This window comes from Neomonachus schauinslandi, chromosome 7 (assembly GCF_002201575.2).
Source record: "Neomonachus schauinslandi chromosome 7, ASM220157v2, whole genome shotgun sequence".
Classification (NCBI taxonomy): Eukaryota; Metazoa; Chordata; class Mammalia; order Carnivora; family Phocidae; genus Neomonachus; species Neomonachus schauinslandi.
In genome coordinates this window covers 55,592,395-55,609,167 of record NC_058409.1, presented here as the reverse complement: position 1 = coordinate 55,609,167, position 16,773 = coordinate 55,592,395, and the positions used below count along the sequence as shown (strand labels likewise).

General features: G+C 38.6%; 1 protein-coding gene across 3 annotated transcripts in view; it reads left to right on the top strand.

Moving 5' to 3' along the window:
• The window catches only part of WDR41 (WD repeat domain 41), a 47,527-nt gene that overhangs the window by 24,182 nt on the left and 6,572 nt on the right, over positions 1 to 16,773 (top strand). For 2 of the 3 annotated variants that reach the window (XM_044916705.1, XM_021699959.1), the window contains 2 exons: positions 2,928 to 3,038; positions 14,378 to 14,562. In XM_044916705.1, the coding sequence (XP_044772640.1) occupies positions 2,928 to 3,038; positions 14,378 to 14,562 (296 nt within the window). The remainder of the gene's footprint in view (positions 1 to 2,927; positions 3,039 to 14,377; positions 14,563 to 16,773) is intronic. The other variant, XM_021699966.1, reaches the window with a different exon arrangement.

Here is a 16,773-nt window from a genome sequence, read left to right as displayed (position 1 = left end):
TGAGCTTCTGCATTTCTAACACGTGTTTTGGTGCCACTGAGGGTGCCGGCTGGGGGCCATATTTGAGGACTGTGGCTCTAAATATTTTGATCCTCTTCTTTCCATCTCACTACCGTTGCTCTGCTCCGTTCAGGCTCTCATCTCCCCTTTTGCCTGTTCTGTTGTGCTAGTCTCCTAACCTACCTTCTTTCCTCTCCTCTACTGTAGTACTTCTCCAGTGCCTTCTCCTCTAGTTTACAGCTTCTCAGATACATTTTCCAGGAGGTGCCAGAGATGATCGATCTAAAAGGCAGTCTACTTCCCTGCTTAAAACCTTCAGTGGCTTCTATTGCCTACAGTGGTCATTTCTACACTTTCAAATTTCTAACTAGTACAAAAGTGTTTTGCTTAGTAAAAACATTAGAAGCAAAAACAAAAAAATAAACTATCATTTACCGCCTTTATTCTGTAAAATTACTTTTTAACAAATTATGAAGAACATCTCAGCAAAGAATAGGTTTTATGCAGAAAAAAATAAGTTGTAAAAAATATGTAATCTTAAAAATAAGGTTCTGCATTTTGTTAGTTTTATCATATACATAGTGCCATTTTTCCTTATATAAAAATAAATTTCAGGGGCACCTGAGTGACTCAGTCGGTTAAGCCTCTGACTCTTGATCTCAACTCGGGTCTTGATTTCAGGGTCATGAGTTCAGGTCCTGCATTGGACTCCACGATGAGTATGGAGCCTACTTATAAATAAATAAATTAATTTTAAAAAATTAAAATAAATTTCATTCTGTAAATAGAGTATCTTTTGTATTTCCAGGACCCGATTTCTGCCCATGTTCTTGGTTTTAAATGTTCCATACCAATTTCTCTTTTTCTGTGTTAGGGCATGCTCCTTTCAACAGGAAATACAATTTCTTTCTTTATTTTTTTTTAAGTATTTATTTATTGTGTGTGTACATGAGTGAAGGGAGGGGCAAAGGGGAAGGGAGAGGGAGAGAATCAAGCAGACTCCGCACTGAGTGCAGAGCCGGACTCAGGGCTCGATCTCACAACCCTGAGATCATGACGTGAGCTGAAACCAAGAGTTGGATGCTTAACTGACTGAGCCACCCAGGTGCCCCTCAATAGGAAATAAAATTTCTGAGTGTACTGTGTGTTTCAGTGATTTTGAGGCTTTACTAGCTAAGCAAGGCTATCAGCTCAGAGACTTCATCTTGGTTCAGAAGACCAGGCTCTTTTTTCATAACCATTTTTTAGAATTGACTATTGCTTCCCTTTTGTCTTTGGATCTAATTTATATTTGTTTTATTTCCTTGAAGTTATTACATGGGTGACCCTGTGAATACTTGCCTGTGGGGACCATATTTATGGATTCACTGAACAGTTTCACATTATATTTAGTACTTGGTAGTTTATAGAAACCTACTTGGTAGGTTTCCTTTTCTTGTCAGTATTTCAGGTTATTATTTCTCTTAGTTTGATTAAATAGTACATTGTCTGTTATTCCACAGTCCCAATCTCAGGGTGATTTAGTAGTATTCAAAGTATAAGTAGAATTTTTACACAACTTTGGTAGGTATCCAGAAGCATTCCCTTTGTATTTACTGAAAGACCTTCTTCTTTTGATAGCCACTGTTTGAATGTGAATGGCTGTCAGGATGAAATAACTTGGCTAGAGATTTGTCATTTGGTAACATATTGTCCAGAGACATAGACAGAAATGTGGTATGATTTGTTTTCCAGAGAGGAATGTGAGAAAGAAGAGAAACATTAGTAATTAGCCACCACCTGGAAAGGATATGAGTTCTGAGGCCTACCCACTTCTCAGATATTAATCATCCTAATCTGTGAGCATCCATAGTATTTGGTACAGTGGCTTATCTACAGCACTTAATACATTGATCATAAGCTTGTTTGTAAGTCTCATTCCCACTCTAGACTGTATTTTAGGACAGTGACTGGGCCTTTCTCACATTTGATGTCTAAGTTTCTGGAACATAGTAAATGTTTAGTAAATGTTGATAGAATCACTCCTGTTGATTTGATTTTTGGGTTTCCTGTATTGATTAAAGTTAGGATTTATACAAGTTTAAATAAAACTATTTGTTAAAAAGTCAGATAATGACTAAAGCAACACACTGAACATCTGTTATAGTCAAAAGTATATTAAAGGAACACATTGAACATCTGTGACACACAGAAACTATAAGGCATGTTCTCAGAGAATTTATAATTCAATAATGTATGCCTAAGTATCAAGAAAATTTTAAAAAATTAATGGCTGCTGAAGTCTTCACTGAGTTGAAGTTAACCATGAATTTGTAGCTTCTTTTTGTAGCAGTGCTTACTGACCTGAGAACATGAGTAGAGAAAGCTGATGATGAAGATGATTCTAGGTTGTAGACCAGTCACTGTCCAAGGAGAGAGGGAGGCAGGGTAGCCAGACTTATACTGAAGCCCTAGATAAGATGGAGACTTCTGGGCTTAAAAGAGTTTTAATAAAGGAACAGTTGTAAAGACACACTCACTTGGGATTTTAGTAGATCATCTCAAACATCTCAAGCATTTGAAAGAAATACTCTAAAGTAGTATGAGTAAGGCTTTCTTTGGAGATGAGTTTTTCAATATTTTAGATCTTTCTCACTTAATGAAATGCTAGCTTTTTGAGCAGAAATAGAATTCTAACTTTTTTTTTTTTTAAAGATTTTATTTATTTATTTGCGAGAGAGAGAATGAGAGAGAGCACGAGAGGGAGGAGGGCCAGAGGGAGAAGCAGACCCCCCGCTGAGCAGGGAGCCTGATGTGGGACTCGATCCCGGGACTCCAGGATCATGACCTGAGCCGAAGGCAGTCGCTTAACCGACTGAGCCACCCAGGCGCCCAAATTCTAACTTCTTTGACCATTTTAACAAAATTATATCTGTATTTTCATTTAGTAATTTTCCGGCTGGTAGCACCCACAGAAGAATCACTGGAATGGGATATTCTTGAAATTAAGCGCCTCCTTGATCACCAGGATAATATTCTCTCATTGGTTAATGTCAATGGTAAGCTTATTGTGTACATGTTTATATTCTGTAAAATTTTGCACTTTGTTAACAGTACCGATTCTGAACTTTAGTCTTGTTTTGTTCTAGGAGTCTATAATTACCATCATTAAAATAATGCTTTACACTAGTAGGGATCAGCAGTCTACTATATTCTGAGGTTTAAGCCAATGGAACTGATCAAGTTTCCTGGGTTGGTAGGTATCTAAGATGTAGGAATAAGAAAAACAGAGTGAGGCAGAGAAAGAAGATGATGGAGGGAGCAGGATTCGGATGCTGCGTGGTAGCTGTGGGATGCCTGTCATAGGCTATAAATACTAACGCTTAGTAGCATTTCAGCATTTTTGGCAAATGGTTCTGGCTAGTTTTTCTTCTGTGGACCACACATTACAATATCATACAGCAAGATATACACTTAGAGCAGAAGGAGCAGGATTCAAGTGGGTTGTAATCATGACTGAAAGACTGCCAGAGAATACCACCAAGATAAAGTAAAGATCTGCAGAATTTGGGTCCTATCTGCCCTTCTTCATGGTTGTGAGCTGACTCTGTCATCAGATGGCAGGGTAGGATCACAAACCACCAGTCCTGGGATTTGGTTGGCTCACTTTCAAATAAAGTGACACCTTGTATCATCAGACCTCTATTGGGGAATCTGTATTCCACGGTCACACAAGAGGAGTCCTGGATAGCTTAGTTTGATGATAGTCTGATGGAGACCATAAGAGAATTGTGAGATGCTATGAATATGAGGTAGTGGGAGGACCGGACTGCACTCCCTGACCTGAGCCCTGGGTTGGCTCTTTTTGAGCAATACTTTGTGTAACCATGAAGGAAAAGGAAATAGAGGTACAGACAGCACCAAATGTAGTCTCTATTTTTATGCCATTGAATCACATTTTCAGATACATGTGTGAGAATGTCCTTTCCAGCTCCAAAATCCTCTTCCCTGATAGTCATCTTCTTACACAACCCAGCTGCAAGTCTTTCTAAAGACCAGATTGTCTGTGGTGATAGAAGTAACATGTTGGGAGCACCCTTTTATTTTTCTCTGGGGGCTTTTATTTTCTCTAGCCATGATGGGCAGCACAAAAGACAAGCTCTTATTTGGGAGACCCTCTGATACTGAGCCCTTAACTCCAAGGCCCTGGAGCTGCTAAACAAAGCACAGTTACACTGGTCAGGCCTAGTTGTTCTGTTTTAGTGATGAAGCACTGGTACCATTGGTCCAGCATGGCTCCTTAATGAAGGTGATGGGATGTTACTCAAGAGACCTTAACCTCGTGGCGTTTCTTTTGCTGCGTGATATGCAAAGAAGCTTGTAACAGTTTAACCAAGAAAGTGTTCTTCAAGTATTTCTTTGCCAACTTCTTAAGGGAAGGAAAATGGAAATCTAAACAAAAAAATTGGTAATGAAAATTACAGGAAACTCCTAGTACTTTTTACTTTATTAACTCCCTGACTGTAAAATTATACTACAAATAATAAATAAGCCAGAAGCATATTGAGGAATCATATATGGACAAAGAGTTTGTTAGAATTTGAAAATGATATTGTGACAGTCTTATTGTGTATGCAGGCATGTTTGCTGTACCGCAGATTTCAGTGATCCTGAAATGATTATGTTGTACAATTCCCAGCTCCATTCTCAGCCCTGTGTCTTTTCCCCATAGTTACCATGGAAGATGTGGCTAGTTACTGGGTTTGTACTTCACAGGGGAAGTACATTTTCATTGAGGTGGCCCCAGGCAACCTTAGAATGGTAGGACAGAATTCCCACAAATGTGGATAATGAATAACGGGTTTGCCAAGATATCTGAATTTGTGAGCAGAAGGTTTTCTAACACAGACATACAAGATAACCTTGTTTATGTCTTCTAGCAAAAGGCTCTGGTGCTTCTTCATTTTATTCCTTTTCTTGTTTTGACAGCATGGTATGGTAATCACAATCTTTAGTACTTGTGAGGTAAGGATAGACAATTACAAGAATAAGATTTCATACTAAGTGACTTTTGATACTTACATTGGATGAAAATCCATCCATATATATCACTGAGGTTGTTTTGTGTGAAACATTTTGAGTGACCTGTTTGGGAATATATATTATACAGTGAAAATTACACTGACTTAGCTGAATGCCAGTATTTTGTTTTAAGTGGAAAATTCCAACTGGGCAGAAATACTTTGTGTAAGAATTGTGTAATACTTTGTTTCCAATGCATAGCTGAATCACAGACAGTTGGGAGGATTAAGTCAGAGCAAGGCAGCTGTGTGGTCTCGGGGTTACCTGTTATGATGACACATGCAGAGTTAGTGTCAAGAATCTTCACTCCTTAACTTCTCTGGTTCTTTTGTAGTTTGAATGAAATAGGAAAGAGGAGGGAAAGGGATGGAAAAGAAGGTCACGGAAAGAGTAGTACCGCCTTACCTGTCCCACTATTAAAATTAGAAACTTGTTTCTCTGCACAGATGAGAAGTGAACTTGTTTCTTCACAAAGCAAATTCGGTAGTGTGTTAATAAACTATAGAAATTGGACTTGGAACCAAGACAAAATAATGTTTACATGTATGATTGTTGGTAATTTTTTATTTCTAAGCAATTGTTCATCTAGTTATTAGATATTTATGTCATGGTTCATTTGATAAATGGAATAATCAAATCCTAATTAACTCATCTTTGTATTCCTAAATTACAAATAACTGGATGTCTTAATACCATTATTATGGAATAATACTGGGGGCTCAAAGTAATCTCATGGACTCAAAGATAACATTTGATATCTTTTTTAAATGGCTATACATTTATTATTGGATTTTTACAATCATCCTCATTCAATGTATGAGAAATCCAAATAGAGAAAGGTTAAATGACTTTCTGAGGACCAGGGGGCTAGTAATAGAGCCACAATTAGAACTTGGTTTTTAGACTCACACTTACCTAAAATATGTAAGGATTAAAATAAATTAATTTCTTTAAGATAATTTTTAGTGTCAGCAGTTGCCCATTTTCTATTAAATATATAATTTATAAGGTTTCTTAGTTGGCTCACTAATTTTAAGGTTATAAAAACTTGTTATTATACAAGTAATACATAGTCATAGTAGAGAAATGAGAAAATAGTGAGAAACATGTAGAATGTAAAAATTAAAATTGTCCCATGCTACAGAATTAAACACTGGTCATCCATATCCTTCTAGGCATTTTTCTGAGCGTATGTATATATATACACATATGGCTTGTGGTTTTGTAATAATATGTCATGAGTATATTTCTAAAGCAATAGAAACATACTTTTACAACTTAATTTTTTTATTTTTTTAAATTTTTTTTAAAAGATTTATTTATTTGAGACAGACAGAATGAGAGAGAGAGCACATGAGAGGGGGGAGGGTCAGAGGGAGAAGCAGGCTCCCCGCCGAGCAGGGAGCCCGATGCGGGACTCGATCCAGGGACTCCAGGATCATGACCTGAGCTGAAGGCAGTCGCTTAACCAACTGAGCCACCCAGGCGCCCACAACTTAATTTTTAATAATAGCATTACTGGGTTTTTTTGTTTGCCTTTTTTAAAAAAATTTTATTATGTTATGTTAATCAACATACATTACATCATTAGTTTTTGATGTAGTGTTCCATGATTCATTGTTTGCGTATAACACCCAGTGCTCTATTCAGTACATACCCTCTTTAATACCCATCACCAGGCTAACCCATCCCCCCACCCCCCTCCCCTCTAGAACCCTCAGTTTGTTTTTCAGAGTCCATAATCTCTCATGGTTCGTCTCCCCCTCCGATTTCCGCCCCTTCATTTTACCCTTTCTACTATCTTCTTCTTTTTTTTTTTTTAACATATAATGTATTATTTGTTTCAGAGGTACAGGTCTGTGATTCAACAGTCTTACACAATTCACAGCGCTCACCATAGCACATACCCTCCCCAATGTCTATCACCCAGCCACCCCATCCCTCCCACCCTCCACCACTCCAGCAACCCTCAGTTTGTTTCCTGAGATTAAGAATTCCTCATATCAGTGAGATCATATGATACATGTCTTTCTCTGGTTGACTTACTTCATTCAGCATAATACCCTCCAGTTCCATCCACGTTGTTGCAAATCGCAAGATTCCATTGTATGTATATACACCACATCTTCCTTATCCATTCATCTGTCGATGGACATCTTGGCTCTTTCCACAGTTTGGCGATTGTGGACATTGCTGCTATAAACATCGGGGTGCACGTACCCCTTTGGATCACTACTTTTGTATCTTTGGGTAAATACCCAGTAGTGAAATTGCTGGGTCGTATGGTAGCTCTATTTTCAACTTTTTGAGGAACCTCCATACTGTTTTCCAGAGTGGTTGCCCCAGCTTGCATTCCCACCAACAGTGTAGGAGGGTTCCCCTTTCTCCACATCCCTGCCAACATCTGTCATTTCCTGACTTGTTTATTTTAGCCATTCTGACTGGTGTGAGGTGGTATCTCATTAAGGTTTTGATTTGGATTTCCTTGATGCTGAGCGATGTTGAGCACTTTCTCATGTGTCTCTTGGCCATTTGGATGTCTTTGGAAAAATGTCTGTTCATGTCTTCTGCCCATTTCTTGATTGGATTCTTTGTTCTTTGGCTGTTGAGTTTGATAAGTTCTTTATAGATTTTGGATACCAGCCCTTTATCTGATATGTCATTTGCAAATATCTTCTCCCATTCTGTCGGTTGTCTTTTGGTTTTGTTGACTGTTTCTTTTGCTGTGCAAAAGCTTTTTATCTTGGTGAAGTCCCAGTAGTTCATTTTTGCCCTTGCTTCCCTTGCCTTTGGCAATGTTTCTAGGAAGAAGTTGCTGCGGGTGAGGTCGAAGAGGTTGCTGCCTATGTTCTCCTTTAGGATTTTGATGGACTCCTGTCTCACATTGAGCTCTTTCAACCATTTGGAGTCTATTTTTGTGTATGGTGTAAGGAAATGGTCCAGTTTCATTCTTCTGCATGTGGCTGTCCAATTTTCCCAACACCATCTGTTGAAGAGACTGTCTTTTTTCCATTGGACATTCTTTCCTGCTTTGTCAAAGATTAGTTGACCATAGAGCTGAGGGTCCATTTCTGGGCTCTCTATTCTGTTCCATTGATCTATGTGTCTGTTTTTGTGCCAGTACCATACTGTCTTGATGATGACAGCTTTGTAATAGAGCTTGAAGTCCGGAATTGTGATGCCGCCAGCTTTGCTTTTCTTTTTCAACATTCCTCTGGCTATTTGGGGTCTTTTCTGGTTCCATACAAATTTTAGGATTGTTTGTTCCATTTCTTTGAAAAAAGTTGATGGTATTTTTATAGGGATTGCATTGAATGTGTAGATTGCTCTAGGTAGCATTGACATCTTCACAATATTTGTTCTTCCAGTCCATGAGCAAGGAACGTTTTTCCATTTCTTTGTGTCTTCCTCAGTTTCTTTCATGAGTATTTTATAGTTTTCTGAGTACAGATTCTTTGCCTCTTTGGTTAGATTTATTCCTAGGTATCTGATGGTTTTGGGGGCAACTGTAAATGGGATCGACTCCTTCATTTCTCTTTCTTCTGTCTTGTTGTTGGTGTATAGGAATGCCACTGATTTCTGTGCATTGATTTTATATCCTGCCACTTTACTGAATTCCTGTATGAGTTCTAGCAGTTTGGGGGTGGAGTCTGTTGGGTTTTCCACATAAAGTATCATATCATCTGCAAGAGTGAGAGTTTGACTTCTTCTTTGCCGATTTGGATACCTTTTACTTCTTTTTGTTGTCTGATTGCTGTGGCTAGGACTTTTAATACTATGTTGAATAGCAGTGGTGATAGTGGACATCCCTGCCGCATTCCTGACCTTAGGGGGAAGGCTCTCAGTTTTTCCCCATTGAGAGTGATATTCGCTGTAGGTTTTTCATAGATGATAGATTCATCTGTCGATGGACATCTTGGCTCTTTCCACAGTTTGGAAAGATGGCTTTTATGATATTGAGGTATGTACCCTCTATGCCTATACTCTGAAGAGTTTTGATCAAGAAAGGATGCTGTACTTTGTCAAATGCTTTTTTTGCATCTATTGAGAGGATCATATGGTTCTTGTTCTTTCTTTTATTAATGTATTGTATCACGTTGATTGATTTGCGGATGTTGAACCAACCTTGCAGCGCAGGGATAAATCCCACTTGGTCGTGGTGAATAATCCTTTTAATGTACTGTTTGATCCTATTGGCTAGTATTTTGGTGAGAATTTTTGCATCCATATTCATCAGGGATATTGGTCTGTAATTCTCCTTTTTGATGGGGTCTTTGTCTAGTTTTGGGATCAAGGTAATGGCCTCATAAAACAAGTTTGGAAGTTTTCCTTCCATTTCTATTTTTTGGAACAGTTTCAGAAGAATAGGTATTAATTCTTCTTGAAATGTTTGGTAGAATTCCCCTGGGAAGCCATCTGGCCCTGGGCTCTTGTTTGTTGGGAGATTTTTGATGACTGCTTCAGTTTCCTTAGTGGTTATAGGTCTGTTCAGGTTTTCTGTTTCTTCCTGGTTCAGTTTTGGTAGTTGATACATCTCTAGGAATGCATCCATTTCTTCCAGGTTATCTAATTTGCTGGCATAGAGATGCTCATAATATGTTCTTATAATTGTTTGTATTTCTTTGGTGTTGGTTGTGATCTCTCCTCTTTCATTCATGATTTTATTTATTTGGGTCATTTCTCTTTTCTTTTTGATAAGTCTGGCCAGGGGTTTATCAGTCGTATTAATTCTTTCAAAGAACCAGCTCCTAGTTTCGTTGATCTGTTCTACTGTTCTTTTGGTTTCTGTTTCATTGATTTCTGCTCTGATCTTTATTCTTTTTCTTCTCCTGCTGGGTTAGCCTTTATTTGCTGTTCTTTCTCCAGCTCCTTTAGGTGTAGAGTTAGGTTGTGTATTTGAGACCTTTCTTGTTTCTTGAGAAAGGCTTGTATTGCTATATACTTTGCTCTTAGGACTGCTTTTGCTGCATCCCAAAGATTTTGAACAGTTGTGTTTTCATTTTCATTGGTTTCCATGAATTTTTAAAATTCTTCTTTAATTTCCTGGTTGACCCATTCATTCTTTAGTAGGATGCTCTTTAGCCTCCATATATTTGAGTTCTTTCTGACTTTCCTCTTGTGATTGAGTTCTAGTTTCAAAGCATTGTGGTCTGAAAATATGCAGGGAATGATCCCAATCTTTTGGTACCAGTTGAGACCTGATTGGTGACCTAGGATGTGATCTATTCTGGAGAATGTTCCATGGGCACTAGAGAAGAATGTGTATTCTGTTGCTTTGGGATGGAATGTTCTGAATATATCTGTGAAGTCCATTTGGTCCAGTGTATGTGTATCATTTAAAGTCTTTATTTCCTTGATGATCTTTTGCTTAGATGATCTGTCCATTTCAGTGAGGTGGGTGTTAAATTCCCCTACTATTATTGTATTGTTGTCGATGTGTTTCTTTGCTTTTGTTATTAATTGGCTTATATAATTGTCTGCTCCCATGTTAGGGGCATAGATACTTACAATTGTTAGATCTTCTTGTTGGATAGACCCTTTAAGTAGGATATAGTGTCCTTCCTCATCTCTCATTATACTCTTTGGTTTAAAATCTAATTTGTCTGCTATAAGGATTGCCACCCCAGCTTTCTTCTGATGTCCATTAGCATGGTAAATGGTTTTCCACCCCCTCACTTTCCATCTGGAGGTGTCTTTGGGTCTAAAATGAGTCTCTTGCAGGCAGCATATCGATGGGTCTTGTTTTTTTATCCAATCTGATAGCCTGTGTTTTTTGATTGGGGCATTTAGCCCATTTACATTCAGGGTAACTATTGAAAGATATGAATTTAATGCCATTGTATTGCCTGTAAGGTGACTGTTACTGTATATTGTCTGGGTTCCTTTCTGGTCTATGTTACTTTTAGGCTCTCTGCTTAGAGGACACCTTTAATATTTCTTGTAGGGCTGGTTTTGTGTTTGCAAATTCCTTTAGTTTTTGTTTGTCCTGGAAGCTTTTTATCTCCTTCTATTTTCAGTGACAGCCTAGCTGGATATAGTATTCTTGGCTGCATATTTTTCTCATTTACTGCTCTGAATATATCATGCCAGTCCTTTCTGGCCTGCCAGGTCTCGTGGATAGGTCTGTTGCCAATCTAATGTTTCTGCCATTGTAGGTTGCAGATCTCTCGTCCCTAGCTGCTTTCAGGATTTTCTCTTCTTTGTGTCTGAGACTCGTAAGTTTTACTATTAGATATCAGGCTGTTGACCTATTTTTATTGATTTTGAGGGGGGCTCTCTGTGCCTCCTGGATTTTGATGCCTGTTTCCTTCCCCAAATTAGGTATATTGGAGCTGTAATTTGCTCCAATATACCTTCTGCCCCTCTCTCTCTTTTTTCTTCTTCTGTGATCCCAATTATTCTAATATTGTTTCGTCTTATGGTATCGCTTATCTCTCAGATTCTGCCCTTGTGATCCAGTAGTTGTTTATCTCTCTTTTTCTCAGCTTCTTTATTTTCCATTATATGGTCTTTTATATCACTAATTCTCTCTTCTGCCTCATTTATCCTAGCCCTTAGAGCCTCCATTTTATTTATTTATTTATTTATTTATTTTAAAGATTTTATTTATTTATTCATGAGAGACAGAGAGAGAGAGGCAGAGGGAGAAGCAGGCTCCCAAGGAGCAGGGAGCCCGATGTGGGACTCGATCCCAGGACCCTGGGATCATGACCTGAGCTGAAGGCAGACGCTTAACCATCTGAGCCACCCAGGTGCCCAGATCCTCCATTTTTGATTGCACCTCATTAATAGCCTTTTTGATTTCAACTTGGTTAGATTTTAGTTCTTTTATTTCTCCAGAAAGGGTTTCTCTAATATCTTCCATGCTTTTTTCAAGTCCAGCTAGTATCTTTATTATCATCGTTCTGAACTCTAGTTCTGACATCGTACTAATGTCTGTATTGAGTAGGTCCCTGGCAGTCGGTACTGCCTCTTGTTCTTTTTTTTTTTAGTTGATTTTTTCCGTCTTGTCATTTTGTCCAGGGGAGAATAGATGAATGAGAGAACAAAATGCTAACAGGGTAACAACGACCCCAGAAAAATATACACTAAACAAATCAGAAGAGACCTTCCAGAAAGTGGTCGCTTTTCTGTTCAGAGAGTTGCTTGCTATTCTTTTCTTCAATCTCCTGTTGAGTTCGTAGGTGTTCAGAATGGTTTGATCCCTATCTACTCAATTCCTGGGACCAGACGAAATTTAGGTCTCCTACTCCTCCGCCATCTTGCTCCTCCAGCATTACTGTTTTATTTTGTAGATGTCTTATTTATTCAGTCCCCAAGTGGATGTTTAGATTATCTTCACATTTTTAATATTATGTATAATAGCCTTGTTACATATATCTTTTATCTACTTTTTTCAGGATAAATTCCTAGAAGTGGAATTGTTGGATCAGTGGGTTTACATTTTTTTTAAAGGTTTTGATGCATATCAACAAACTTGAAAGGATTGTAGCAGTTTGTACTAGGACATTAGTAGGACCAAAGTGTGTTGATTTCCTCTGCTATTGCCAGCTTGGGTATTTTCCTGTTTTTTCAACCTTTCCCAGTTTTCACATCAATAAGTAGTGTATCTTACTGCTTTTAAATTTGTTTATTAAGGAAATTGAACATCTGTTCGCATGGTTACTGACCATTTGTATTTTTTGTTTTGCCTGTTGAGGTCTTTTTGCCCATTTTCTCTCCTGGAGTATTTTTCTTTTTTTCAGTGGTTTCTAGGAGCTCCTTATGTATCAAGTATAATAAACCCATTTTGACATCTGAGTTGCAAATGTTTCAGTCTTTTGTCATTTAAATATGATTTTTTTTTTTGCTTAGCAGATATTTACACATATTTCTTTTCCTACCCTTCCTCCTTTAGAGCTTTTTAGCACTCTACATTTATAAAAGCATTTACCTTTATTTTTTTCAATCCTTTAAGCACTTTTTTTTTTAAGATTTTTTTTATTTTAGAGCGAGAAAGAGCATGCACTCAAGTGAGCAGGGAGAGGGGGAGGGAGAGAGAGAATCTCAAGCAGACTCCGCTCACAACCGTGAGACCATGACCTGAGCTGAAACCAAGAGTCAAATGCTTAACTGAGTGAGCCACCCCGGCACCCCTCCTTTAAGCACCTTTAATGTTCTAATATATTTGAAACTTACTTTGGCATATGTAAAATAATAGGAAAACTGTACTGGTCTCTGCTCCTAGTTCCTGGCACAGAGCTCCTAAAATCCCTGTAATTTCCTAAGTGATAAGAGCACAAGGAGCATCTTTTGTCCTAATATTTGGTCTAATATTTCCTGACATAAAAGCTCCTAAATCTCTTGGAATTTTCTGGGTGATAGGAGAACATTATTTCTTAGTGGGCTTCTGGATGGGGGCTGGTCACCAGAAAGACCAAGTGGTGATTAGAAACTTGGAATTTTTAGCTCCACCCCTCATTTTCCAGAGAGGGGCTGGAAAGTTAATAATTGATCATGCCTACATGATGAAGCCTCCATAAAAGTACCAACAGTGTGGGGTTTGGAGAGCTTCCAGATTGCCCCCCAATGTGGAGGTGCTGGGAGAGTGGCAGACTTGGAGAGGACATGGAAGCTCTACAGCCCTCCAGCCCTTCCCACACACCTTGTCCTACAGATCTCTTCCATCTGGGGTTTCATCTCTCTGTAATTTATTGTATCCTGTCATAATAAGCTGGTAAACAGGAAACTTTTCCTGAGGTCTGTGAGCTTCTCTAGCAAATTAATTGAACCTAAGTGGGAGCTGATTGGTGAGAAGCACAGGTAACAGCCTGGACTTGCAATTGGCATCTGATGCTACCTCCAGGTAGAGTGTCAGAATGAGTTAAGTTGTAGGACACTCAGCTAGAGTCGCAGAATTGCTTGGTGTGGGAAAAGCCAACACACATCTGGTGTCACAGGTGTTGTAAGTGTGGTAGTAGTGTGACAGGAAAAGACAGACACAGGAGAAGGGTCCATTTTCTACACAGTATATGTTCCAAGGTAAGGTTCTTTTATTTCTGTTCTTCAGTTAGTTAGCCAAATAATCCAGTGTGAGGCATTTCTTTCCTCACTGAATTGAAATGCTGTTATCACATACTAAATAACCAAATTAGACTTGAGTCTCTTTCTGGTCTTGCCATTCTGCTATATGTATCTTTCTGTTTGGCTTGTCTAGGTACCTCACTAGTCTAAATATTTTTGTTTTATAGAGCATTACAAGTAGGCAGTCCATTTCTTTTTTACCTTTAGCCTACGTAAGATGATAACTAATGAGACAAATACGATTTCTGCCTAGATGTGAGTTTTGTAACTGGCTCCCATGTTGGAGAAATGATCATCTGGGATATCCTGGACTGGACCGTGCAAGCCTGTGAATGCAGCTTCTGGGACCCATCTCCACAGCTGGACACCCAGCAAGAAATAAAACTCTGCCAAAAACCAGATGACATTTCTATTCATCATTTCACATGGGATGAAGAGGTAAAAAAAATTGAGAAAATACCTGTAAACTGGCTTTTTTAATAAACCCAGTTTCTAATTTTTTAACTTAATCTCTTGATGGATATAGAAAGGTATCATTCCCCATGTTCAGGTTATGCTTTAAAATGTTCTTCAGGGCGCCTGGGTGGCTCAGTTGGTTAAGCGACTGCCTTCGGCTCAGGTCATGATCCTGGAGTCCCTGGATCGAGTCCCGCATCGGGCTCCCTGCTCAGCGGGGAGTCTGCTTCTCCCTCTGCCCCTCCCCCCTCTCATGTGCTCTCTCTCAAATAAATAAATAAAATCTTTAAAATAAAATAAAATAAATAAAAAATAAAATGTTCTTCAGAGATTGCACACCTTGCATTAAAAAAGCATTTTAATCTTAGCTCCTTTCTGTGAGGCAGGAAGTGATTAAATGTCCATAGATTTAAAAACACTTCTGAAATTTTTGGTTGGATTAAATAATCCCATAGGATTTGAGGATAAGCCTTAAAATGGGCTTTGAGAAACACTTTGGGAAAGGATCTTTTGAAGATGCTTGTGCATTTCCTGCAGAGGTAAAGGAAATTAAAAATTTTAGGAATGTTTTTCTCTTAGCCTACTAGCATCCTGGGGCAAGATGATTTGTGTGAGAATTACTAAATTCATTCCTTTAGGCCTTGGTGGTGATGCTATTGAAACACTTTACATCTTTTTTACCAAGAGATTACTGAATGTTGGCCCTGATCTGTACATTTCTTCTTCTGCCTTCAAAGGCTTAGAAAATGTGTGCAAAGGGGGCTTACTTCTCTAAATGTAATCAGAAGAAATGTTTAAGAGTTGTAACCCTTGAGTTACAAAGGGGGGAGGCTTTTTTTTTTCCACTTTATTTTGTGCCTTTCTATACTGTTTACCTTTTATAATCGTATGCATTTTTTTTTAAAGTTTATTTAAGTCATCTCTGTACCCAGCATGGGGCTTGAAGTCACAACCCCCAAGATCAAGAGTCACATGCTCCTCCAACTGAGCCAGCCAGGCAGCTCTGCTTGTTATTTTTATTTTAAAAAACTCAGTGATAGTGTTATGGATGGGGAGAGAATGGTCCATTTTTTGTTTTCTGTGCACTTCTTTTACTTTCAAAACAAAAGCAAAACAGAATACTAACATGCCCAAAGATTTTTTTTTAAGATTGATTGATTTATTTAGAGAGAGTGAGCTTGGGGAGGGGAGGAGCAGAGGGAGAGAAGAGTATCCTGAAACAAACTTCCTGCTGAGTGGGGAGCCCAACATGGGCCCCATGCCAGGACCCTGAGATCATGACCTGAACTGAAATCAGGAGTCGGCTGCCTAATAACCAACTGAGCCACCCAGGTGCCCCCCAAGACTGTTTTTTTAAATCCACGCTTTATTTTGGAAAAAAAAATTAATACATATGATAAACATGTTAGGGTCTCAGAAAAGATGGAAACCACATTTCTAAGAGTTGTGGCCTTAAAAATTATATATATATTTTTGATAACCTCTTTTGTTTATAAAAATTAGTGTTTAAGGTTTTTCATTTTGTATTTTTAATCTCAAAAGTTCTGATTAATGCTTATTAACTGCTATAAATGCTTAATAAAGCATTACTCAGTTTTCCCTAGTATTTCTTCTTTATAGGAGGTTGGTTCTTTCTACAGGGAGCCTTTTTTTTTTTTTAAGATTTTATTTATTTATTTGAGAAAAGAGTGAGCAAGAGCTGAGGGGAGGAACAGAGGCAGAGGGAGAAGCAGGCTCCCCGCCGAGCAGGGAGCCCGATGCGGGGCTCGATCCCAGGACCCTGGGATCATGACCTGAGCTGAAGGCAGACGCTTAACCGACTGAACCACCCAGGTGCCCAGAGGGGCCATTAATTATCGATGATAGGTGACTGATGCAGTGACTCCGTTGAGTAATAGCTATCCAAGAGCTCATTAACTCTCTAGTTGTGTTTATAATTTTCTTTGTGACCTTTGGTAAATCACTTAAACTCTGCACAGATCTCTTGGTTTGTAGAACTAGTTTTGGGGCTTTCTTTGCATTTGAATTGCTACCCATAGGGCTCTAGACTTTAGCAAGTTGGCCAGCTTTTATCAATGTCCCTGACACTGGTCCTCAGCTCATCTTGCTAAATGCAGAGTACCAATCCCTAGGGCCAAGGGGATCATTCCAGATTTAGACTCTGATAAGCCTTAGGGGCATGCTTTGGTCTAA